This window comes from Chamaea fasciata, unplaced genomic scaffold (genome assembly GCF_029207755.1).
Source record: "Chamaea fasciata isolate MVZ Bird 193981 ecotype frontalis unplaced genomic scaffold, bChaFas1.0.hap1 SCAF_17, whole genome shotgun sequence".
NCBI classification, from domain to species: domain Eukaryota; kingdom Metazoa; phylum Chordata; class Aves; order Passeriformes; family Sylviidae; genus Chamaea; species Chamaea fasciata.
The window spans coordinates 11,434,988-11,462,025 of NW_027094102.1; the positions used below are offsets into that span (position 1 = coordinate 11,434,988).

The 27,038-nt window shown below is 43.4% G+C and overlaps 1 protein-coding gene across 5 annotated transcripts in view; it reads right to left on the reverse strand.

Moving 5' to 3' along the window:
- PTPRT (protein tyrosine phosphatase receptor type T) overlaps positions 1 to 27,038 on the reverse strand; it is a 339,897-nt gene that overhangs the window by 39,988 nt on the left and 272,871 nt on the right. For 2 of the 5 annotated variants that reach the window (XM_066198773.1, XM_066198771.1), the window contains 5 exons: positions 25,766 to 25,813; positions 23,423 to 23,571; positions 17,164 to 17,199; positions 6,848 to 7,035; positions 1,151 to 1,238 (listed from right to left, as the gene is read on the reverse strand). In XM_066198773.1, coding sequence (XP_066054870.1) covers positions 1,151 to 1,238; positions 6,848 to 7,035; positions 17,164 to 17,199; positions 23,423 to 23,571; positions 25,766 to 25,813 — 509 coding nt within the window. Of the gene's footprint in view, positions 1 to 1,150; positions 1,239 to 6,847; positions 7,036 to 17,163; positions 17,200 to 17,402; positions 17,481 to 23,422; positions 23,572 to 25,765; positions 25,814 to 27,038 lie in introns of all 5 variants that reach the window. The other 3 variants (XM_066198770.1, XM_066198772.1, XM_066198774.1) reach the window with 3 other exon arrangements.

A 27,038-nucleotide genomic window follows, 5' to 3' on the forward strand; every position in this document is an offset into this window, starting at 1 on the left:
ATGTGAGGTGAGGTTTCTTAATGAAGAAGTTAGGGGTTTGGGTTTGTTATTGTTGTTGTTTTGGTGGTTTTTTGGTGGTTTTTTTTTTTTTTTTTTTTTTTGTTTTGTTTTGTTTTGTTTTGTTTTTTTTTAAATTTTTTAGTAAAATCTATTTGTTCTACGAGAAATACATTTTAACACAAGAAAAAATACAGTATGAAATATATCACTCAGCATGACTTAATTTTGCTCTTAGAGCATTCTATAGATTTTCCCAGTCATAAAAACCTATGGCACATTCATTTATATTCTGATTTCTTGTTCTGATGGCTTCAAGCTTGATTTCTCCAACTTGATGCAGCTCAGCAGCCCTTGAAACGAATTAATTCTCACACCTCCTCTCCCCAGTCATTACCAGGAATAATGAAACACTGGTGAACTGCCTGGAGAGCTTGGGGAAAGCTCAGTTTTGGAGAGCAACTTTGGAAGAGGCTTCACAAATATCTGACAAAAAATGAGGAAGGTGAACTTAGTCCTGCTTTGGAGAATAAAGATAACCTAAATGGTTTTATGGAGCCTTCCCTGCCTTGCAGTTCTGCTGTATTGATATTCCTACAACATCTTCAGGAACTGATCACTGAAAGAAGAAAGCCAAGAAGGTTTAGTGCATTTTAAGTTGCCTTATTATGATTCTGAGGCAGAAGTTAAGCTTGTCCCACCCTTCAAATCAGCTCTCTGGGGACAAACAGTGACTGCTCCAGTGGCTCCTGACCACAAGGAAGGAGAAAACCTGGCCTCTGAGCCACAGCCAAAAATCTGATCTATCTGCAGCTCCTTTGTGGCACTGGAAGCTCTGGTTTTTGTAGTGAAAATAGACAGAAAAGGGATACCATCACATAAAACCTGACAAAAGGATTTAGCCCTTAAGCGACACACCTAAAGCAGGAAGCAAGGCAGGTAGAAAATGTGTAACATCATGCAGTGATGTTATGAAAAATAAGGAGTAAAAAACCATGAAATAAAATAAATGCCAGAAATAAAGCCTGTAACAAATGGACTGAACGCTCAGCGCTGTTAGCCAGCTCCCAGTGAGCTTCTCAAACACCCCCTTCTCCACAGCACAAAGGTAAGACCTCACAGGCTCCTCAGTTTAATGTGAATTTACACCTACAGGAGATTATGTTTCCATATCTGTTCTTGTTGCGGTTCTCGTCTTCCTTGGCCGTGTCCCAGGACGCCGTCTGCCCCTCGGGGAGTGCCTGCAAAACAGTGAGGCAGGGTTTAAAAAATCTGGCCAATGCCTTCAGGTGGGTGAAGAGGCCTGAAGAAGCGCAGGGCAAAAATAAAGGAGCTGCATAATTCAGTAGGTGCCCAAGGAGACGGCTGTGGGTGAGGAAAGGGCACCTGCACTCCACTAATGTGAAAAGCAGAGCTCAGCACAGACCATTTGCATCTCTTGGCTTCTGCCAGCCGAGAATCATTTTCCTCCTGCTACTTCACATCTAAAAAGATCAGGGGAATTTGTTTCTGGCTGCACAGTCACAGGTTAACCTCATTTCCCCTGCAGAACATGGCTTGGGGAGATTTGACTTGACTACACCTCTAGGAAAATCCAGATGGTCAAAACCCAGCACTTAGCCTTTTATATTTAAGCTGAAAATACAGTGGTTTCACCTATTTCTGTGTTAACAATGGGTGATGCAATACAAGCCATTCACTGTATTTCTCTGGGGAAAGATAAAGCAGCTCAGGGTTTTAGATCATGTGTAAGAACGAGAGGAAAAACCAGGTAAAGCATGCTCATGAAGCATGAGAATAAACAGCCATTTTCCTAAAATCTGCTCTTTTAGTTGAGGGAGGAAGGGGGAAAGGAACTGGCAGCACTCAGTGCCACCCTCCCTGCAGCTCAGCCCTACAACTATTCTGCACACCCTCAAATGAGCCACTTTATCCTAGAGACATGTCCAGGAGGGATTTTCAAGGCAGAGCCTGAAAGCAGCAGTTGGCAAAGGACAAGGCTGAAGGATGGTCCTGCCCTCCTTGGAAAAAGCATGGGTGAAGAGAGCAGCCCCTCCTGAGCTGCCTGGCTGGATCTGCCTCCTCCCAGATGTGCCCTCTAACATGATTCTACATCACTGAAGTCATCATTGGAAGTTTTATTATTTCTGGTCCCTGGGGATTACAGAGGGTTTTTACCACAGTCATTGGGGAATCACATCTGCCTCAGCCAGCAGTGGGTAGTTTGACCCAGCTGTGTTACAAAATGAATTTATACTCATCTACACAAGCCACCCAGGTCTATTATGTGCCTGAATGCAAGAGCAGAGAGACACAATTAGGATCTACAACACTGACGTTACAATTAAACTTAATATGAGCAAACCCCTGGCAGAGCAGATCGCTGTGAATTTCCCCCAAAGGTTTCCAGGACAGAAAATGTCAGGCACTGCAGCACTGTCACAAGCTCTGCTGACAAAGACAGGGACACTGAGTTCCTATTCAAAAGCCCAGGAGAAAGAGTAATAACTCTGTAATTGGTGAGGGCTTTGATCACACATATATTTCCTTTGCAGACTCTTGTTTCCAAAGAGCAGCTCATCTTCTGAGGAAAAACACCCAACCAACAAACTCACACACAACAAAAAAAAAATCCCTGAGTGAAAGAAAAGAGGTGAAGAAGGCTCATTTTCAACTTCAAAGAGCGAGGGAAAAGGTGCCTTATTTTTCCACTAATATCGAATTACAGCAGATTGACCAGAGAATGGCAACAGTCATTAGGCACCTAATCAGAGCCATCTGAAAAGAAAAAGAAATAAAAGAAAATCCTTTCTCATGACTTGCACATGGGAGAAGCTATCTTGGCCAGGGAAAATATATCCAGGCCCAATAAATCCCTTTTCAACAAACCATATCCTTTCATTTGATTTGAACATGCAATTCTCCACTGAAATTGATGTTTTTATATTTGCTGATAGAGCCTCCAAAGATTTAAGAGTCCAGGATTTTCCATCTCATTCAATACCCCAGAAATCCCTGCTTCCCACAGAACTGGCCAGCTCTGAAGGGAGGGAGCACAGCTCTGCTTGGTGATGAGCACAAACCACCCCTGCAGGGGCACCCCTTATATCCCCACTTTTAGAAACATCAGATGAACAAACTGGAGTAACTCCATGCACAACCCAAATAATTTGCCCACGAAATCCCTAAAAAATGCAGAAAACCAAGAATTCAATCTACATTAAAAATAAAGACAAGAATATGGATTATAATTGGCTTGCATCCAGAAAATGAGGAGCACAGCTAATGCTTTGCTCCTTCAGGTTTTTTTGTTCAATAACTATCTCTATAACTGTAAAAAGAGTCCTGTTTCTATCTGCATTATCAGCAATGTTAAATCAGGACAGATCACTCAGGCACTGGTATTTAATCCATTTTTCACAGGAAATTCTCCCCCTTCTCTCTTTGACTTGGTAACAGAAGAATTTTAGTGTTCAAAAAAACTATACTTGATTTTTAGGCTTTTTCTACTTCTAAAACTCTCTAAACTTGTCTTAGAGAAGTTTTGTGAAATTTATACTGAAATATCTTCCCACTAGTGGAATTTAGGTTTCAGCGAAGCTTTTTAAACTAAATTGATCTAAATTTTAGCTGAAATTACAAGGATAGATCTCTCAAAGCCAGCTTCATCTCAATCAAGCTTCCTAAGCATCACAGCCCAGACATAACTGAAGTGTTCCCATTAAACTGAGGCTCACTGCAAGCCAATTAATAGTTTGGATGGATGCATTTAGTTTGTTTGCTGTTTGCTTTTAATTTAAATACAAAAACTCTAATCCTCCACTTTCACTGATCCACCTCAATGCAGCAGTTTTGCTGCCAAAGGCAACGATATCAATTCAAAGCCTTTCTCTTCATCCCAAAGCGTGCCATGAAGCCCTGGCCCTCTCCCTGAAGCCATTCTCCTCTCAACAGCGGTGGAAAAACTCTTCCCACAAATCTGCTGGGAGCCAGAATTAAAAATTACCTGGGCTAAAAAACACAATCTGAAAAACAACAGTATTTCAGCCATTCCTTTTGCAGTGTCCCATCAAAGCTCAGACCACCAGAGCTGTTCTTCTGGCCACATGAAAATGTGTAGGCAGAAATTAAAGGGTTACAGTCCAGGGGTGAATTCCACAATCTGAAGGCTCTCAGCACTAGGATGCTTGAGGAAAGGAGCCACAAAATCTAAAATAACAGTCTCAGTAATGCAGCAGGAGAATGTGCATTAGTGACATCCTAAATCATAATGGAAAATGAGTTTGGATAATTAAGCTTATTATCTCCTTAGCCAGTAATTGGTGCTCGCAATAAGTCTGTGGGACTGGTCCCACAGCTCCCAACAAATCAGAGCTGTTATGTTCTGGAAAAGGAACTGGTGACATTTGAATGTGTCACGTTTAAATGTTTATGGCTATTCCCAACCCCAAACGGTGCCATCTACACCCGGTGCCACTGACAGATTTTCCTCTTCTGTTCCACTCGTTTTATCACTGAACAGAAGCAGCAGCCAAAAAGGCCCAAAGTCACACTTTGCCCTCAGGTGCAGCAGGCAGCCCCAAAATAACACAGACAGGGGAGTGATGACAGATTCTCCCATTATTCACACCCAGTTAACACTCATTTCACACCAGCCCTGACACCCCTCACACAATCCCATCCTGCTTCCCAGCTCCGCCTGGAGCTACCAGGAATATTTTTCTAGATGCCCTCAGCAAAACGAGCTGCCTGTGCTCCAACGTGTAGGTGCAGGCATCCTTTAAACAAATATGGAATGCAATTTCCAGGCTACTCGGCAGAGATGGGAAGGCACAGAGATAAGAGATTGTCATGTGTGACTGATATGCTCCGTTCAAAGTGATTTTTCATGAGAGTAAAATTATTTGGTAACATGTCACTAAACAGGCTGCAATTTATGCTATCAATTTGCAAAGTAAGTAGAAAATCAGCTCCTTAGAAGAAAAAAAAAGAGCGTATTTGGAGGTGACACTGATATTAGTGTCTGAAAACACATTTTAAAAGAGACATCAAATTCTTTCTCGAGATTTTATCAGCTGCTCTGCAAAGCGTCTTGCAAAGCCAATTCTGCAGCTCCGTGCTCCAGCAGATCCCAGGCTGAGCCCCCACTGGCAGCCAGCTCAAACCTCCCACCTTCCAGGAGCTCTCATGCTCCCTGACATCCTCCCCACTGCTATCTGGAGCTGAAATGCTGCCTCCATCCCATGATCCAGCCCCCAAACCCCCCATGGAAAACACCTGGAATTGGTGGAAGGGTGGAACCAGCAGGGGATTTGTGGGCTTGTGGCATTGTCCAGGCCATCCCTGATAAAGAAAGGAATTATGCAAATCCATGGAATGTCATCATCACTGTTTACATCTGTAGACAGCACTTTCCTGGGGAAGGCAGAGCTCGTGGAGCTGAAAGTTGCATTGACATTTTTCATGCTAATGTGCTATTTTGATAATTACCGATGCCAGCGCCAGAAAATTACATATATGCCAGCACCTGTTTTCTTCTTGAACATCAAGAACTGGGTCTTAGAGCATCTGTAATTGGGCTCAGAGTAGTTTTGGGTACTCCTCATGGAAATGGAGGCCAAGGGGGGCTAAGTAAATCTCCTCAGAGAATTATTACCCTTTTCCAAATATTAAACAAAGCTCTTTATATTGATAGTTTAATTAGCATGCTTGATTATGGGGCAAGAGTGCCTAGATGTGGTTAACATATAGCTTCAGAAACATTTGCTATGACGGTTTTTGATGCCATATGATTAGAAAAACACTCCCTGCTGAGGACCAGGAAAAGACAAGCTCTCAGTGACAGCAAACCTCAGCACTGAGGACACAAACTCTTATTTACAGGGTGGAAAAGTGAGCTGTTTTCATTAAGTAACTTATTTTCACAGCTATTACATTATTTTTAAATAGTTTTAATGCCACTATGCATATTAATTCCTTATTGCCTTCCCACGAGCTTACTACATTTATTATAATTATCACTTGCTAGAGCTGAGTCTCACATATGTTTGATGCTGTTTCCCTCTTCTGTTTGCTCTGCTCTAAATGTGTTTTCCTCTTCCAAATCAACCCCAACATCATGTCTTCTGGTCATGTGGATTAAATTCCTGGTCATTCCAGCTTGCAGGGGGAAGAGGTGAGGGGAAGGAGGGCAGCTTTCATTTTTCCAGCTTACCCTCTACTTCCCACATGCAGTTGGTAGAGGATGTCAGTCAAGCCCAGAGGTTTGATCATATTGGAAAATTTCACCTTCATTTAAGCTACACAAATACCTGCCCTTGACTTCACAATTGTGCGTTCAGGTCGTTGCACTGTGATTTAATATGATCAGTTATGAGAGAGGACTTGGAGCTCCCAAGCAGCTCAGGCAAGACCCCTTCCTTTTCTCCCAGCCTGGTTCACAGTATTCACAGCAAACGTCAATAAGGAAGGGGCTGTGGGACTGCATGTCCTGTGCTGGGTTCAGCACCTGTTGAGTATTTACTGTTTGCTCTTTATGGGACAGAGGGATGAGCACAGTGTCACCCACGTACTGCTGTAGTGAACAGTCCCACAGTCCCTTCCTTATCGATGTTTTCTTGAGTAGGATGAGCCAGGCTGTGAGAAAAGGAAAGGGTTTTGGAATAGAGGACCTCCAAGGACTGATAGTGCTGCAAAATCATGCCCTCAAAACCAAAATCGGAAAGAAAAGGATTAACAGGGTGAGTTAAAGAAAAGCAGCTCTCAAAACCAGCTGCTCTTCTCTCCCAGGCTTCTACCCCTCATGAGTGCAACTTCCCTTCTCAGTCCCGTGAAGAAAGGCTCCTCTCACCTCATACTCCTCCTTGAAGCCGTAGCCCTGTCCCCTCTTCATCTGGGTGATGTGCTGCAGCAGGTCAGCCACTCGGATGGCAGGCTGGAACTGCCCCCGGGGGTAGGACATCTCCACGGGCTCGCAGGTGCGGTACGGGTGAGTCTGGATGGTCAGCGTGGGCTGGGCCAGCTCGCCGTGGCTGCTGTCTGTTGGAGAGACAGGAGGCACAACAAGCTTTCAGCTACCTGGGATTTCCAGTTTTCTTGGGTTATGTAACCAAAAAAAATGTTTATTCTTTTTTTTTTTTAATCTGTTGAAACAGGTTGGGGAGGTGTTTTCTGTATTTCTTGTATAATCCATTCCTCATAACTCCAGGGGGAGGGGGCAGGTGCCTTCTGTTACTGGGCAGCTGATAAAACCAGCTGGGGCAGTGTTCTTATCTCTTCTACCACCCATCCTCCCTCCAGGGGATATCTGCTGTTCATGGGCCATCCAGGCTCACTGCAGGGCTGATACAATTCCATCATCCCAGTGGAGATGCTCCACCCAGGGGGAGGAGCCCAGAATTCCTACCTGGATAAAACCTGAGATTCAGAACACCAGGTATCCTGTTTTCCACTGGATTCCCGAAGGAAGACCAGACCCATCTCACCACTACTGGACCGTTTTCTACAAGATCATCTCTACTCCAACAGAACCACATCTGCCACTCCAGGAGGTCTTAATCGGACTGCTCCCAACACCCTGACCAACAGGGTGTCAGGTTGTATTTCTGACTCTCTCAGGGTTTCTAGGATTTTTGTTTGTTTGTTTGTTTGTTTGCTTGTTTGCTTGGTTGTTTTTTTTGTTTGTTTTTTTTTTTTTTTTGGTATTACTACATTTGTATTCTTAATATTCCTAGTAAAGAACTGTTATTCCTATTCCTAAATCTTTGTCTGAAAGCCCCTTAATTGCAAAATTATAATAATTTGGAGGGTGGGGGTTTACATTCTCCATTCCAAGGACAACTCCAGCTTTCCCTGGCAGACACTTGTCTTTCCAAATCAAGACACCAGTTTCCTCCTCTCTCTGTTTATTTAACACCACTCCACGGGCTGGTGTGGGCAAAAAGAAGTAAAGAAATGAACAGAAAACACACGCTTATCTAAAATACTTAGAAAGACTAAATCACGCTTGAATATATTTTTGTGTCAAGCAGACAGACCCAAAAAGACAGGAAGAGAGTGAGCAGCCAGTCAGGCTAACAAGGATATGGCACATCCAGGGTGAGCTCCCCACAGCAGCTCCAACAGAGCCATGTAGCTCCTGTCTTCCCAAACCTGCCAAGAGCGCAGCTCAGAGATACATACAGATGAGCAAGAGATTCAGGCAGGATTTGGGGTGTACAGCAGGAGATAACTGAGAGGGACCCGAGTGAACAGTGAGCAAATGATTAGCATTTCAAATAAGTCAGGATGCTGAGGTAAATTCAACTGCTCTGCCAGTTCAGGCCTAAAATTTTCTGTCAATGACCAGGATGTAATATCATCAGGAAAAAAACCAAAAAAATAAAACAAACAAACAAACAAACAAAACCACAGAAAAAACCAGTTATCTTGTGTGGAGAAATTTAAATTTCAGATATGTAAACTTAATAGAAAATGTTTTTTTTTTTTTTTGAAAGAAGTAGATTTAAAGAAATCTATCACGATGCAGATGGAATTGCAATGTCATATCCCCAGCAAAACTGTGTGAACAACAAAATATTCCCAGTGAACTAACAGAAAAGAATTTAAATAATAACTTCAATAACCAAACAATTGACTGTAACAATCTTTAACAACAGGAACTCAGACTTAATGAAAAATTCAATGACTTATCTAGCAGAGCTGTCCAAATTTAAGTAGTTGGCCAAATACAGCGTTGTTTTTTTCCTATGATTGCAGAGATCTGAGATGCTCAGCTCCTTTCACACACAAAACCTGCATCAATTCTTTCTGGCCTTACCCAAACCAAGGTATTAGCAAATAGAAAATGCACCTCCCTCAGACTGTTCACAAAAGCCCCTTGAGCTTCCACACACAGGGTTTGTTTCTTACAGCAAGCTCACTGACAAAGAGCTGAAACACCACCCCTCGAGAGCAGCACTATGGCCATGTCTTTAAAGGGATAAAGAATAAATAAATCAAATTGCAATTTCAGGGAGATTTCTGTGAGGCAGAAATAGTCTTGGAATGCTCTTGTAAACATCACTCTGCTTGAGAAACCGCTGTGGTGCTTGGGCAGGGGCTGCCCATGTCCCTCCTGCAAAGGTGGGCAGGAGCAGAGAGCTGAGGGCACCCCACTGCATCCTCAGTAGCTGGCAAAGCACAGACATGACAAACAGACTTCAGCTGGTTTATTATTTGGTATGGGGAAGCTGTGAAAGCAGGGATATGCTCTGGTTGGTAGCTTCAGGAGACGACAGGAATGCCAGCAGTGGACATTGCTGCAGGGCAAGCTGATCACCAGTGGGACATAAACACGGCTGGGGGGTGAATTATCAGAGATGCTGAACACAGCCTGCTCCTCTGAAATAAATTAGCAGAGTGATCATCTGCTTTGAAGATCAGATTCCTGAATTTTAGGATTTCTGAGTCCCCGGTTCTCATAAACACAGTCACGCTCCCAGGACGATCAGAGATTTACAGAACTATGGCTCAAGCAAAGCAACCCTCACACACAGAATGTGAATAAATTTGGGATTTAAGGAAGAGTAACATCCAAAGCATTTGTATAATCATCCCTAATGCTCCCACTAATGACAGTGTGAGAACTCTGAACAGAGGGAATTTCAAGGCTTATTAATTCCCCTAGCTGGATTGGCTTTCCCAGTGCATCTTTGCTCCCTATTCCCTATTAACCTCCTGTAATGAAAAGGAGAAGATTTTTATCGCGGACCATTTCCGACAGACGTACTATGCTTAATTTTCCATCATTAGGTTTAATACAAACCCAATTTCACAATTGGCTTCTCGGAGGAACCTGCAAGTAATGCCACATTTTTATCAGCCCCAATTAAAAAACATTACGAGATCCCAATTCGAGAGGGAGTCTTAAAACTAATGTGTGGTTCTGGTGCTAATTCGGGCAGGGCACATACAGAGCACAGGCGACTTGTAAAATGGAGCTCAGATCAGCCAGCTCCTCTGCAGGCATTTACTAATTTCTCTCTTCATCAGTTCCTTTAATTCTGTGTACTTGGCTCTCTTCTCAGAGAGATGTGTCACAGGGAGAGGTGAGAGCCAAGAAAGTGGGGGCCCCTTCTTTCCAGAGTAACTTTCCTTAAGGTAGGCACTCATGGTGTGGAGCTGGGACTAGAAGGTGCTCAGCAGCAAAGAGGGGTCTGTCTCTGGCTTTTGAGTCCACAGGGACAACTGTCTGGTCAATGAGATGAATATGGGTGCAAATCCCGCTGATTGTAGGAACAGCTCTTGAGGCACAGAAGCACAGAATAGTTTGGGTTGGATGGGACCTTAAAGATCACCTCTTTCCAACCCCTGCCATGGGCAGGGACACCTTCCACTATCCCAGATTGCTCCAAGCTCCATCCAACCTGGCCCTGGACACTTCCAGGGATCCAGGGGCAGCCACAGCTTCTCTGGGTACCCTGTGCCAGGGCCTCCCCACCCTCACAGGGAAGAATGCAAAGTGTGATCTGTGGCAGCACCGTTTGTGTCCTTCACCAAGTCAAAGAAAAGCATCACACAATGTGGGGTCACGTCCCTCTCCACCCTGGGACACACAGCTGAAACTGTTCAGGCCATCACCTCCTGCAGCCCTCTGTGACAAACACATCATACATGGCACCTCTGCTACCTGCAAAAAAATCCCAACCCCAACAACAGCAGCAGCTCTGGACTCTCAGTTTCTCCCACCAGCATTTTATCAAGGCCAAAGAAAATGGAGAGAGGGGTTTTCTGGACACAAATTGCTCTGTGTGAGCTCAGCTTAACACTTTCATGTTCTGCTAATAAGGCCTGATGCAAGTCACACCTCATCCCCTCTCCATCTAATCACCCCGTGAGTGTGGAGCTCAGCAGGGGTAAGGAGGAGCTCAGCAGGGTGGGCACCTCTCAGAATGTGTGTGCAGGAATTTTGTGACCAATTCAAAATGCAGGTGGGAGGGGAGGGAGGTGGCAGGCAAGGGGAGGTGATCTCTCACTAGGACAGTCAATCAAAAGAGTCTTTGGAGGGCTGGCAAACAGGCCTTGCTTTTCCTTCTGTTCGCAGCTATAATGTACATCTCATTCCTTCTGGCACCATTATTACTGGGAAAGACAACAAAGATTCCAGCAAAGTCAGGCTGCTGCTTTAATTGTTGCACTAAAGTCAAATTAAAGTAATTTTCCACAGTTCCTTTTCTCTGTCTGCTTCTCACAAACGTGTCCCCAGTCCCCTGCAAATGGGGATGGCTTTGTGGGACAAATTGGCCAAGACTTTTCACTACATTTTTGGCAGTGCCTCTAAAGCATGGGTGCCTTTGGTGAGTTTTCAGTGAGAAAAGCAAATCAGGAAAATAGGTTTTTTTTAAATGGGAAGATTGCAGGAAATAATTCACCGTAATGCTCAGAAACTACTAAACGTACAGGATCATCCATCTGGGGTTTTTTAAAAATTGTATTTTAAATGCACATTTATCCTAGTCATGTGTCCTTGTGCTTTGGATAGGAACACACACCACCATATTTCACTGCATTCCAAAGATGGAATACTGTTCCAAGAAATAATTCAAATTAAAACATTTCAAGAGGTGGTGATTCCATTCTGACCCCCAAAATTGTGGCAATGGTTAATTACCCTTGCTGTCTAAACATTTCCTAATTGCAATTTGATTTTTCTTAGCTTCGATTGCAGGCACTGAATCTTATTATACTTTCTGTTAGATTAAAGAGCCCTCTGAGCATTTGAAATCCTGACCCATGCAGGCACTGATCAAATCACTTCTTCAGTTTCTCTTTGATAAAGTAAATCAATTGAGAGCTTCTAAAGTCTCATTAGGGCAGGCTGCTCAAGGCTCCGCTTCCTTCCTAGAACAATTTCCAATTTTCCACAGTTCTCTTTGTGCAGCTGTAAATAAGGCAGGTATTCTGCATGAGGCTGGGAACATGCTGCTCATGACAGGATTGTTTCTAGCATCAGCAGCCTGTGACAGAAAGTGTGTTGCCAGCTTGTTTGTTAACCCTTTTCAGGTTAAACACACAGTTACTCCCCATATTAAGATGTCCTTTGTCAACTCAGATGTTTTGATTCTGGAAGCTGGCATTTTCATGATCCCCTATCCCTGGAAGTGTCCAGGGCCAGGCTGGATGGAGCTTGGAGCAGCCTGCTCTAGTGGGAAGTGTGCCTGCCCATGGGAGGGGACGGAAGGAGATGAGCTTTGAAGTTCCTTCCAACCCAATCCATTTTGTGATCAGCTTGAGCACTCACACAACACCCCGAAATTTTGTTGGAGACAGTAATTAGTGATTCCCTGTCTCTTACATAATTTGGCCGATGGGGAAACTCTTCAGGTATCTCAGCTCATGTGTTTAGTTACTGCAGATAAGCAAATGTAACAATGCTGACTTCACATATTCCCAGATTCTCCCTGCCTATGAAATGGTGCTTTTTGTGAGTGTCATTGCTGGGGAAATAATCATGAACTTGCTGAAATCAACTCTGAGGTCTTATTGTGCCAAGAAGTAACAGAGTCCAGCACGCAGGGAGGAGCTGGAGCAGAGGTCACTTCAGTGGAATCTTCCCCCATTTGATGAGCAACCCTGACAGTGAGTTATTATTGCCTGCCTGCTGCTACACCACCTTGTGTTCCGTACTTCTGTGCTACTCAGACAAGTAAAATAAATATGTTTGCCTCCACAGAAAAACTGATGAACTTCTCCATAAATGTCACAGATAAGACAAAGAGCAGCTGAGAAATTAGATTGCCAGTCTGGAAGTGGCTCCGTATGATCAGAGCCCTGTGCAACATCCCAGTAAGGCTGCTGGGAGGGCTCCTGCTCATCCAGAGCACCTTCAGGGATTAAAGCTTTAGATGAGCTTTAGATGCTTTTATAGAGATAATTTGTTTTGTAAACATAGTTAGACTGAGAAATGGATATCTGGGCACAGAGTATGATGTTGTTTCCTGACCAGAAAACTCACCCATGCCTCTCACAACTAAAAGCAAAGCTGCACTGATGTGTCACCTTCTACATATGGAGAAGCTTCTCTCAGAACTTTTGCTTTAATGTCCATAAATTCCTCCTGTGACTGAAATGACAGGGCTATCATATCTGCCTATATTTTTTACTCTCTTAGCCTTGGCAAGTGATAAGATGCGATACGACACCCTTTGCACAAAATAAATTATCTTTTGAGTGGTGTTTGTGATGGATTTAATTACACCCAGAGCCAGTCTCTCCACACTAGAGCAAAGGCTGTCAATTCTCTGACATCTTCCAAGGGTGACTAGAGCATGGCTAATACCTCTTCCCCTTACACCAGGGATATGGTGCAAGATGAAAAATAATTTGCTTTTTTGTGTGTGTCAAGGCTTTATTATATGATAAATACCCAGCTCTAGTATTCTATCTACAATACCAACAGTGGTACGGCAAATCAAAGGCAAAACATCATTTATCTAATGATATCAAGTGAGCTCTGAAAGGGCACATTCCTTAGCAAAGCCTTCTGACAGCAGCCTTGACACAGCAGAGGGTGCACCTTCCAATTCAAAGGCATGAAGAAGCCACACCTCCAAAATATTTTTAAAAAGTAAGAAATTTTTTTCTAGATTCTAGAACTTTGTAAGAATTGCTTGGTTAACACCAAGTATAAGAGTATTCTAATCTTATAAGAGCATTCTAGTAAGAATATTAGAATATTCTAATATTGTAAGAGTATTCTTACATAAGAGTATTCTGATCTTATAAAAACTATTATATACACTTTTTTCCATCAGATAGTATAGAAGAAAATCCTGTTAAAGATGCAAAGAAGATGCTTTGGTGAGGAGGGCAATGATTTGGGGTTTTTTGTTACAAATGTAACTGTGAAGCTCTTTGGATGTGTGGACCTCACCAAGCCAAATCTCTCTTTGCCTCCTCGGTGAAAAGAGGTTGCCAGATCAACCCACCTTCCAGAGAAATTCAGTTCCATCTGGAAAACAACTGGAAACTTCAAAACAGCACATGAAACTACAAGCCACTAAAGACTGGAAGAGAGGATTTTCCAGTTCTGCAGGCAGGAAGAAATGTAAGAGAAATTCAGCTCAGTGCCAGCCTGCAAAGGTCTTTGTTGCTCACTCTGCTCCTGGCCAACCTCAGCACAGACAAGTGCTGGGAAAACTTCTCCCACAGCTCCTTATTAGAGCCTGACTCGGCCTGGGAGGCTTCAGATGCAATTGAGCAGGTCAAGCCATTGAATTTTTGAGCATCCATTGCAGAAAAATAACTCATCACACAACTTAAGAAGTCGGTGATGGAGGCACCTGTTAAAGCAGCAATACTGACTTCTTAACATCTTTGAGTTAATCAAACTAGGTTGGGGATGTACACAGAGCAGACTGGTCAAGGGTGGGCAAAAAAGCTACAGACAGCTAAAATCCATGGAAAATTTATACGTCTTTCCTAGCACAGACAGTCTTTTGTCTGAGACTTTGTGTCAGAGAGCTCTCTGCTTGTTGTGCCCATCTGCAAGGCACTAAAACCCCTGTCCTCTCTGGAGGGTGGCGACTATTGTGAGGATCCTCATGAGCAGCTGGAATAAGAACACGGTCAAATGTCCTTTCCTGCTGCCAGGAGATGCCAATGGATGCAAGGGAAAGAAATGCTGGTTCCCCCTGAAGAGACTGCCCTGATGAGATCTCCTGAACATCTTAAAGAGCTATTGGACATGTATCTTTTCCCCAAAAAATAATCCCTAAGGCTGTGCTACCTCATCTTTAAGTGGAAATCTATCTCATTTATTTTTTAGTGTTAGATATCCCCTTCTCTAGTGAAGATGTTTGAGCAAAACATTTAAAATCCAGAGCTGTCCACAACTGGAAGAGAAAATGACTTCACTAAAAAAATGCATTAATAAAAAGCATTAATCAGCAATTGGGGTGGAGGCAAATCCCAAATCTCCTGTATCTTACATGTTACAGCCAAGCCTAGGGAGCCATGCAATACTGCAAATATAGAACATTTATTAGGAGAAGGAATAATAGATGGGAACAAACAGTACTGAATTGCTGGTACAGACATTGGTAGTGGCATGACTGATCCCTTTTCAAGATATGTTTTTCTTTCCTGCGAATTAATATTAATAAACATCAAAAATTAAACTTATTTTGCTCATACAGCAACATTCAACAATCTGATGGATTTGTATGAGAAACCAGAACGCCAAGGTTTTAATTTGTCTGCAAGCCACAAGATTGAAATTTCTCCAATGTCAGGGGCTGTTTCACAGGCTGTTAAATTCAGGTGGAACTGGGACAGTGACCAGTCTGTGTAATTCATGTCTTAAAAGTGCTCTATACTTAACTTCTCAAGTGTGAAACAGGGATATCAATTCTTACTCAGATATAGTGCTTAGCAAAAAATTGAAATAGTTTTGAATACATAAGCACAAGGCTGGTTAGATTCCTACTTCCTCTTGTTCATCTGTAAAACTTGGGGGCTTTTTCTTTGCCAGGAGAAACACAGAGGGAAGCTGTTCGTTGCTCCTTGAGCTTCAGAGTACCAAGAGTGCAGTTCACACCTTCATTCCATCAGGGCAGAGGGGGGAAAACAGCTCCCCAAAGAATGGCTGGGTTTTCCCAGATGCCAAACAGACTGAGAGAGTTTGACACCTTCCATCAAACTGCAGGTCAAGGCCCTGTTTCTAAAGTACAGCCAAAAGAGAACCCTGCCTTCAGGCTTTTCTGTTGATGACACTGAGTGTCTGGGAAATGAGAACAAACCTTCTGGGAAGTGGACTCCTTTCCTTCCCCACCCTCACCCCTTGCCATCAGCATTTTGGCAGGCAGCAGGATGGGTGTGTGCTGTAGCAGCCCCTCCAAGCCTCTGTGCCAGGCTGCAAACCAAGGAACAGCCACTGGTTGTCATTTCTTCCTGGTCTAACTGTAGCCCTTCCACGTGTTCTGAGTGATGTTTGAAGCAGTCACGGTAGATTACTGTGTCTGCAAGGAACATTTACTGTAGATAATCCAAAATGACAAACCTCACTGGCTAGATTCTGATCACCACACATCATCGTTCTGCTCCATAGCAGAGGAATTCATCAATCAGAGAATCAGAGTGGTTTGGGTGAGAAGGGAACTCAAAGACCATCTGGTGCCAGTCCCCTGTCATGGCCAGGGGCAGCTTCCACTGTCCCAGGGTGCTCCAAGCCCCGTCCAACCTGGCCTTGGACACTTCCAGGGATCCAGGGGCAGCCACAGCTTCTCTGGGCACCCTGTGCCAGGGCCTCCCCACCCTCACAGGGGAGAATTTCTTTCTGATATCTCTTACAGCCACAGAACAGCCTCTGCCTCTCAGGACCTGTCTGATTGTTATCCTCTCAAATCCATACCTGACTGCCTGAAAGATTTAGCTTTTAACCCTCAGCACACACAGAATCAGCTGGAGCCACTTCCCCAAACCCAGCCAGGAATCCCTCCAAATAACCTTTATACATGTAACTTTACCCAAAACTGCAGGCAGACATGCAAATCCTCACTTCAATTTGCAACCCTTGAGGCAGGTACAGCCCAGCCTCACACAGAACAAGGAGGTGATTTTACATGGAAACAGGGTAATTCAGACTAGAAACAAAGAAGAAACTTTATATAAAAAGGTGAGGCACTGGCACAGATTTCCCAGAGGGGTGGAAGATGCCCCATGTCTGGAAACCTTCCAGGTCAGGCTGGATGGGGCTCTGAGCAATCTGGTCTGTAGGAAATCCTGCTCATGGCAGGGAATTGGCCTAGAGAGCCTTTAAAGGTCCCTTGAACCCAAAGTATTCCGTGGTTCTGTTTCAGCTGCACAGGCACAGCCACCTGCAGGAGTCAGAACCAAACCGAAGGCAAGGCAGAATGTGGAAATGTGGCCCAGAACCCCAAATATTAATGAAAAGAAACAACGTGTACTTGAAGAAATGACTAAACCTTAATTACTGATTTTTTTTCCCTTTGAAAGCCATTAAAAGCAATAACAAAACATGAATGAACCAAAGGCTTTCTGATTAACACACGACCACAGGATTAGCTCTGATTTTTGGAAGCCAAACACTTGACAGAGTTATTCTCATGGCACAGAGAGCATGTTTGCTCTCCAGCTCAGCCCAGCACACCATACCTGTCCTCTTACCTAACAGCGTGGTCGATGGGACGGTGTCTGATGAAACTTTGGGATGGAATTCCGTTCACCCACACGACAGGGATCAATGGAAATCAACAGAGGATCAACAGGAAAAGAAAAGTTACAGAAAATGAAAACAAGGTTAGCTGTGTCTCACACTCAGAAGCCTCGGTCTATTATAGGTTATATTGGGTAATGTACAAAAGCAAAGAAAATTTAGGAATGAAAGAAAAGTCTGGCACTAGTACCTGAGTAGTAGGAATTCAACATAGATTTGCTCTGAAGGGTTTTGCTTTGGACAGAAAATGAACAAGGAGAGGGTGATGCTAGGTAGGAAAGACATAAGGAAAAGACTTTAGACATATATTAAGAGAGAGAAAGAGAACAGGGAGAATGTTCCTCAAAGAACACAGTAATATGGGATATATAAGGCTTATCAAAATGAATTATATTTTTCATTTCAACATGCATATTACATTTATTACATTGTCATCATGATGGATTTTCTTTAATATTGGCACTCCAGACCCCAAATATAGGATTATAGTTACTGTAAATCAATATGTTCCTAAACAGGATACACACAGAGCTACATTCATAGGTTCATATTCTAAATGTTCTTTTTTTTTAAACCAAAGGAGCAAAGTTAGGGTTTTGTTTCTAAGGGGAAATTCCTCAAAAATGAACCCCAACATACAAACTACAGGGAATCAGCACTGACAGTAAAATAAACCTACTCAAACACAATGTACCACAAAAATGCACAGGTGGGTGTAGCATTTTTTTTTTTGGTTAAAACATTACAAGTTTACAACAAGGGACTTGTTCTTCAACCCAGGACTGTTCATAGCAAATCCTATAATCCCTTCCCCTGAGAGCTGGGTTCTTTCTGCAGGACAAGCCTCCTTGCCTTCTCCCATTACGGCATTAGCTTTCTCTGGATGAGAACCCACAAATTTCCATATTAATCAAATCAAGTATTTCCATATTAATCAAATATTTTTTTTGAAAGGAGGAAGGGCTCAGCGTCTTCGTGGTAGATTCTTGTCTTGATAGTAAATTTATGAGGCTGGTTTATACCTACAACAGCAAACATGCACATTCTTATGGTAATCCATCATTTTTGAAGGCGTATTCTGTTGTTATCACTCTGCATTCACTCTCAGAGTTACAGGCATTTATTTATCTCCTCCTCAGAATGTTGGGAAACAAGCTAATACAAATCTCAGTACATCAGAAAGATGACAACAGATAACACAGGAAAAACTATTCCATAGCCCAACAGAAGTAGATAAAACTCAGTGTACATCAAAGTAATTTCAGAAGCAATTTTTTTTGTATCTATGGAGCAAACACTGCTTAAAATTTTGAAGTTATTCTGTGGGGAAACCCAAAGAAGTCACTGGTCTAGGGAGTTTCATAAAGTCAGAATTACCTCCTGAGCAGTTTATAATATCTAGTTCATGGACTTGCTCTTGTTCTGCATCCTCACACCGTATTTTCAGACCTACATGACTTGGAAACACATTAAATCAAATTCCTCACGGTTTGGTCTGCTGGAGCTCTGCCCCAGCTGCCTTAAGTCAGGAAGTTCCTCTGCTTTGGGGCCTCTTACACCTTTCTGTTGTTTGTCAGCCTAGATCAGACCCTTCTCTCACCACTCTTAGGACATGGACAGGGTGCCAGAGAACATAAAATAAGATCTGAACAGGGCAATTGGTTTGCCCAGTGTCACAGAGCAAAACAACATTCAGGGCTTGGGGCAAGACTCAAGTTTTTCTGGAATTTGGGAGTATAAGAGAGCTCATAGGGCCATACTGCCTTTCCAGAGCTGCTGAGGATGAATTACCAGATAAAACACCTCATGTCAGTTTGATTAAAAATGTTACCAACTGAGGTTTATGACATGAGCTGTGTTTGTGACACAGGGATGTGACTTCTAGATTCAGATTAAAAAGGAGGGAAAAAACCCCAAACAAACATAACCAAAACCAAGAAAAAACCCAGCCCAAAACCAAAACAAATGAAAAACCCAACCAAAAAACTAAACCAAAACAAAAATCTCCCAAAACCCACAAACACAAAAGAGAAGTTTCTTAAAACTTTGGAGAACTTATTCCTGAAATCAGCCAGGTTGTCTAATGAGATGTATACACAGTGCTGCTTTCTAACTAGCATTTTTAACAGATAGCCGGGTCTGTAATCAAAGGAAACACGTCCAGAGAGGATTTCACATCAGGGTAGAGATTAAGACTTCATTAAAAATTCTCTTTGTGCTCCCTGGAGTGGCACGTGAGGCCACACAGATCCCTCCAGTCATGCAGAGTGGGGAAGGCTCCTTCCTATTCTGAAAATTATTCTTTAATTTTTATAATATTTCCTAAGCTAGCAAACCCCACAAAAATCCCATTGAAGCCAGTAAAAGGGATCTTAGCATATTCTCCTTTTATGCCTTTGACAAAATGTGGGTTTGTTTTTTATTTTTAAATTATTTTAAGATTTTTTTGTTTTACTAAAGGAAACATCTCATGTCCCTGATGCTACAAGTCCTTAGACTGCATTTAGCAGGTCCCCTAATTATGAGTGAAAATGATCTATGGGGCAGAAGGAAGAACTATAGCTCGCAGTGTTTGTCTTTTATAAAGACCTTTGCATCTCAGTGATCACAGACTCATCGGAGGATTGTGGAAAGGTGTGAATTTTGATGGTTTTTGGTACCAATTGATCCTTTAAACCCTGAGTGCCACTTGCCTACACCTCCCTCTCATCTTCTTGTTCTCCTAAGTGAAATCACATTGCCTTGGCAGCTTCTGGTAGTGGTTCCTACTGCAAAACTCAGCTCCCCCACTAAGATGTTCTGCCTAAAGTACTAAAGCCACTCCTTCATCTGTGTCAGTGTCCCTCCTGAAGGGTGTCTGGAGAGCTCTCTCCCCCAGACTGAGATGTCACACAGGCAAACCTTAATAAACACTTAATAAATGACTCTCCAGCAAAACTGGCTGCATTTTAATGGGTTAAAGACTCAGAATCAAATGGCTCCTGCCAGAATCCCTGCAAGGATGTCAGGATGGTTGTGCTGGGGACAGGGAACCCTCCTGGACAGGGCTGGTCTACGGCTCCTGAGCACTGCAAAGCCAGAAGAGCAATTGCTTTGTGCAGGAACATCATGAGTGCATCCCTGCTGAGCTGATCCACTGCTGCTTGTCCCACCACTGCCCAACTGCCCGTGATTTCTGTGTGGTGACAGCCCCCTGCACACCCTTCTGGTCAGTGCAGACACTGGGGGGCAAATTTAGCTCCTCTTTGCTTCCACTGCCCATCTTGTTCCATAATAACCCCGAGCCAAGGTCTACAGGTGGCTGTGCTGCTTCCCAACATTCCTGCACTGCCAGGGCCATCGTCTGCCTTTAATGGAATTAGGTTATATTGTTATCTTAAAAAACCCAAGACAATTTGAGAAAATGAACAACTGTGATTGTTCATAATTGCTGAGTAAAAGCAGACAAGCTGGAACAGCCATAGACCAATCTCTGTTCCAGCAAACACCTTCCCTGAGTCTGTGGAGTGCCAGAGACAGAGGCTGAGTCCAAAAAAACTCTAATTTCAACACCTGTATGTGTCAGTGAGAATCTAGGATAACAACTAATGCTGCAGAATGGAAAGGGAGGTGAGGGGCTTTGCTTCAGGGCAGGAGAGATAAATGCCCAGTTCTCTTCCTCTTTTCAGCAAGGCCTGAGGTCCTGATGCCTCACCAGAAAACAAGGGGCTGATAAGGGCAGCTGTTCATTTTTTATCTCCTTCATGGTGCAGGGCATCAGGCAGCACCCTTGAAAGTGGGACTTTTAAATCTAAGTGATTTCAAAAAATAGTCCTGTGTGGTGACAGGGCAGTGAGAGAGGTAAGCAGGAGGATGGACAGGACTCACCCAGGAGCAGACCAGCAGCCAACTGGAGAGAGCATGGGAAAAGAAAAGCTTCTTCTTTTTTTTTTTTTTTCAAGTTCAGTGAGTGCCTACTTTCAGTGAGTAGGCACTCACTGAAATGGTTCTGTCTGAAAAGTTACCAAAATTATTGTGACAGAAAGCAAAAACTGGAGGCAAGGACACGAGCCCTGCAAGGACATTGTATTCTGCAGGTAAAGCTGCCTGCAAGTCATTCAGTAACTGAGGGATCCTACTTAGCAAATTGTCCTGTTCTGTTTGCTTGCTTTTGTGAGCTGGCAAGGTGATCCTGGCATTGAAAACACTTTGCTTCTCTTGGTGGGCTCTTCTTCCAAAAGAAGAGGGGCATTTCCACATCCCTGATGCAGCCAGCTCAGGCTCCCACAGCAGGGAGCAGCATGGACAGAGTGACTGCCCATCATGAGATGCTGTAAATGCTCTTTACTGTTGGCAGGCAAAAAAACCCCCAATTTAACAAGGAATCTGACTGTTGCTTAAGACAGTTCATTTCAACAGCTCTGGTGGATAAACCCTGTAAAACTCTATTAGTTAGCAGGAAGGTTAAGAAATAATCCTATTATGTTATTCCAAAGCAGGCCTGTATAGAACCCACAAGTATTAAACTCTATTAAGGCAATTTATTTTATTTTTCTCTTCAAGGAATTCTTTATCCCATAAAATTCCTGTATCAGCATGTGCACACTACTGCACAGAACTTACCTCCAACACCTCAGCATCCTGGACTTGGCAGTAAAAAATTTGGAGAAATCATGAAGGTTTATTGATAAGTCTTTCTCATAGATATAAAGAGGAAAAGAAAAAAAAAAGATTCCACCCATGACTGATTCAGGTTACAGGGGAAGGCAGTGATAAAATCTGCAGTGATGTCAGACAAGTAAAGGTCTAACTGGTTAGAAAAACTGAAAACCTGGAGTGATGTTTCTTTACAAAATCTGATACATCATATTTTCTATAGTTGCCATTTCAAGCAAATGACTCAACTGTTTTAATTAGTCTGTCAAAATAACAAGGGGGTGGGGTGGGAATGAGGTCACATTTCAAGCTTGTCTCTTTTCTAATTTTCTGGTTGGAAGAAAAATCCCCAAACTTTCAGAAACCCAGATTCTGAGGGAAGTGTCAAACACTTGATTTTCCCCACATACTCCAGCAAAGCTGCCTGTGCTGTTTGAGCGATGGCTGATACAAAACTGTCTGCTGCTGTCCTGGCTTTCAGAGATATGAACCCCACAGAACTCTTGCCTCCTCTTTAGGACACAGCTCCTCAGCACCTGAGAAAATTAGATCTTGACTGAAGTCAATTTAATATCAGGGAAATGTGTTCCCTGCCAGCCTTGGCTGTCCCAAACACCTATTTATCCATCTCACAGGTGTGTTACACAAAGTGGCAGTGGCAGCACATGCAGATGGAGTTTGACATGACCTGCAGAGAGAGGGAAGGGAAGAATTCACTCAACCTGTCCCACTCAATTTCAGATTACAAGGGGAGGTTTCAACGATAAACCACATTTTGTATCATGAACACTTCCATTTTAGTAATCAGGGGGAAAAAGCTCTTCACTAAAGATGCTTAATAAAGACAAGAGTTTTAGTACACACTTGAGTTTCAGAGCTGTCCCTTGTCCAAACTAAGAGGCTGAGTGTCAAAAGAAGGAGTGACATGCCCAGAGTGTCTAAGTTTAAATTTATTTAATACGAAAAAAGTTTACAAATCCACCATGCAATCCACCATGCACTCAACCTGGATCTAGTGAGGCTAAAGTAGGACTTGGTGCTGCTTTACCCACAAAACTCTTTTAGCTACAGAGGTCTGAGTGGTTTACAAATGTTGAACTAAATCAGTTTTACTGAACCCGTGTGAAGAATAAACCGAGGACACAGACAAAGGAAGAAATGATGTCTTTCCATTCCAGTTCTCTAGCCAGGAGACCAGGCCTTCTTTCAAAACAATTTCATACAGAAAATGTTATTTCATCCTGCAAGTCAGCTAAGTGATTTGACTCTTCTACTCACAAAGGAAAAGTATTTCTAAACAACAAATAAACATGTGCCTCTTGTTCTGATGCAGTTATTAGAACAGACTTTATAAATTATTCTCAGTAGATCTGGACCCAGAGGAATGCTCTCCACCTGTCTGACAGTTAAACCAGGGGCAGTAACAGAGACATTCCAGATTTCTATGGAGCTTTTGCAACAATCTCTATCACTGCCACTCCTAACTCCTCAACATTGTGCCCAAAGGAATAGGTCCTTTTAAGAACCCAGAGCTCTCCAAGGGGGTCATATCCATTGCAAGCAAGTTAAACTTACTGAATCCATTAACATCTTGGCAGCTGGAAGAAAAAGCTTCTTCATTGTGAACAGCACTGAGTTTGGTGGAGGTCTTGTCAGAAGCAGCCACGGGACCCATCTCCCTCTGCGTGCTGGTCTGAGTCTCCTTCTGCTTCTTGGCTAGCTTCCTTTGGGGTGGTTTGGAGAGGGGAGAAAGCAAGGTCAGTTTGCCATCGTTAAAAGCAAAGGCATGACAAAATATTTTGACAAAATTACCCCACTTGGTCAGACATGCAGGGCATGTGACAAACCACACACCAGGAAACCCCATGGCCTTTTAACGTCACTTGTGGAGCGCGATAAATCTCGTGATACCAGCCTGGAGCTGTCCCTCCCAGCCACTCATCTGGCACATACCTGCATCACCCCAGCAGTGGGAGTGCTACCTCAGCCTTGGAGAGGGTGGAATAGGAACAGCCCCTGCAGCAGGTGCCTTGGAGAGAGAGGGTGGAACAGCTCCAGCCCCCAGTGTGGGCACTGTGTGCTCCAGGAGGAGCAGAGGGCTGGGGATGGGAGCATCTGCATCCATCCCATGGGATGCTCTTTGAGCAGCGTGAGACCTGGCTCTGTGCCACCAGAGAGCTGGAGCAGAGTTCTGTCCTGTCCCCAAGCAGAGCAGCCAGGGCAGCAGCCTCCTGAAGCCTGATACACGCTCCAGCTGCTCTGGGGATCCCCAGCCAGGGAAGGGTGAGGCACAATAGAGGCTGGAGTTGTTTTAGCAATGTCCAAATATGGCCCTGTTCTGGGAAAAAGGGTCTTTTCCTGTTTTGAGGAGACAGCAAAAACTTTGTCAAAAGCAGCAAGGCTGCCTGCTCAGAAAACACTAACAAAGCTGAGAACATAAGAGGCTCCTTTTTTGCAAACACAGAGAATAATAAAATGGAGAGAAGCAGGAAAAGTGAGCTGCTAAGCTTCCACTGACATTTGACTGCCCTGTGCTTCATTCGTATCAGAGAGCAAAACCCTTTAAAAATGAATGTGTGACATTCTAGAATCCATACCTTGAAAAAATATCATACAAATCCCTAGCACCAGCAAAGAACTTTGCTCACACAACTCCCCTACACAGGAAAATAAAACAAAATAAAAGGGAGAAAAACCGATTACTGTAAGAAGGAGCTTTGGTTTTCTTTCTTTTCTCCAAGTCAAAGAAGAAAAAAAATCCTAACAACTGAATCATTTTGCAAAGAGGTTTTTCTTCTCTAAAACAACATGCTTATGGTAAGTACTACCCATCTTTTAAACTTAATTAGATTCTAAAAAAAGAAGGTACTCCTTGCGACATAGTCTATCAGGCTCTATCTATGCACAGAACATGTCAGAGTGGCATTTACAGGCAAGTTCAAGCACATAGGTGAGCCCCAGTCCTCAGGAGATGGGCAGCTTGGCCACTTAGACTTGTTTGCAAAGAAGGGTCAAAGAGAACTAAATCCTTTGCCTGTGTCTGTGGGAAAAGCCTGTTTTAAAGAAAGATAATCCAGATCAGGAGAGCAGAGATTTATGGAGAAATGTTTGCTGCAAACTTTGGAACAAACAGATCTGTCTCATCTGCTCAGCCAGTTGGGGTTCAGCCATTTACAATTAGTGGTTCCAATCCAAGCCCAGAGCTGTTCCAACTGGGTCCATCGTCCCAGGGGGCATACTCAGATCTCCCAAAACCCCTGCGGTGTATCCACTTGTGCAGATGAAGATGCAAAAAGGGGAGCAGTCCTTGAGTGATGAAGCAAAAAGCTGATGTTCAATGATGTTAAAAGCTTTGCTTCCAGTGTTCAGCAGCGTTGGCACAGCCACGTTTAGGAGCTGTGAGCTGCAGACATGGGATCCCCTTTTTTTTTTGTGCTGTGGTACCTGAAGTAACTACAATAGTCTTGAAGTGTGTTAACCCTGCCGTGTGGTTCTTTTAATCCAGATGGTTTGCTAATCACACATGCCTGTGTGAATTCTTTGGCAACTGGAATTAAAATCACTCAGAGGGAAACACTAATCCAAAATGCAGAAGTCCTTAATAACAAGCACTCTGGACTGCTGGGGTGAGCCACTATGGACGACCACTCCTGATGGTTGAGTCAAAAGGGGCGACTTCCTCATTCAGTGGAAGTTAAATTATTTGTGGCAATAATTATCTGTAAGTCCCCATTGCCTGGTATCTTTTCAGAAATACCAACAGGCTACAAAGAGCCGGAACTGGCAAACTTGTTTTGTCTTTGTGTGAATGAGCAACAACATTTCTGCATGTCCTAGGCAGGAGAAAAATAACCCCAAACCCAAGCCCGTTAGTCCCCAAAGGCCTGCTTACAAAAGCCCTATGCAAAGGAGTTCTACCTGGTCCTGTAGAAGACAGAGAGGCCCCTAAAACATTGGCTTGAATGCCTAAAAAGAAAAGGTGACATGAGTTTAAAGTTCTCAATCTACCTCGCACACACAACCCGGGTCTGCATCTGAAAACGCTACAATTGTCTTTCAACAGCGTCTTATCAGTTTCCACCTTTCTCCCTCTCTGCTCCAAGAACATAAAAATTCTTCATCTAAATTTGGAGGGAAAAGGAAGACAGATCTCTTTTGAGGATTTCAGAGCTAAGCTTGCCAGACACATCAAGGGGCTCTCGGCTGCTAAACGTGCCTTTTCTGCTGCCATTCCGTGTCTGGAGAGAGTGGCAGCACAGGACTAAGCCTATTTGGTCCTTGCCATCATTATAATTCATAGAAAAGATTATAAAATCAAATGACTAGCACTTTCCAGAATGCTAGGGATGTGACTTAAAACCCACAGCTAGGTAGAGGTTTATTTCCCAGCACGTCAAAACGCCTTTTGGAATTGGAAAAGAGTTTATCTAGAAATGCTGTTTCCAAAAATAGGGCACTCCAAGAGATCTCTGTGAGTCACTGACAAGCCACGCCGGTGACACGGCCCCCGCTGTCCCCACTGCCCTGCAGAGCCACTGCAACACCCCAACAAAGCTGCTCTGGGAGCATCAGTGTCAGTCAGGGGCTGGCTTCATGCCCAGCGTGTCCCCAGCACAGCTGACACCCCACAAAGGAGCAGACTCTTCCCCATTCATGCACTATGCAGCTGAAAAGGGGAGGAAATAAAGGACCAGGCAGATATTGGGAAGAAGAGTCTGATACAATCGACACAGAATGTCAGGGTGGGAATGAAATGATCTTAATGCTGGTTTACATTCAAGGGTAAAGGGGATTGTGGCAAGAAGAGAGCAGGAGTCCATGGATGGAGTTTACCGGGTTGCTCTTTTCAGTTTGAGAGGGTTTGGAAATGAAGAGATGACGTTTGCAAGCACAACACACACACAGAGGAGGGATGTGACAGAAAGATGCTCAGAGTTGAGTGAAAAAATTAAAGCAGCTGTATAATCAGGCAGTTGATGCTGACCCCACTAAAGCAAGGAGAAAAGCCACTGGCAATGAACACAACTAAGTGTGGATTTGGGGGAGAAAAAATGATGGAGATTTGATTCGGTTATTTTTTGAAACTTCTACTCGTATCAGAGTCTAGACATAAAACCTGAAGCACTGCATTAAAATTGTGGGAGTTCCACTTAAACAGTTGAGGAATGCAAACTTGGTATCAAGCACAAAC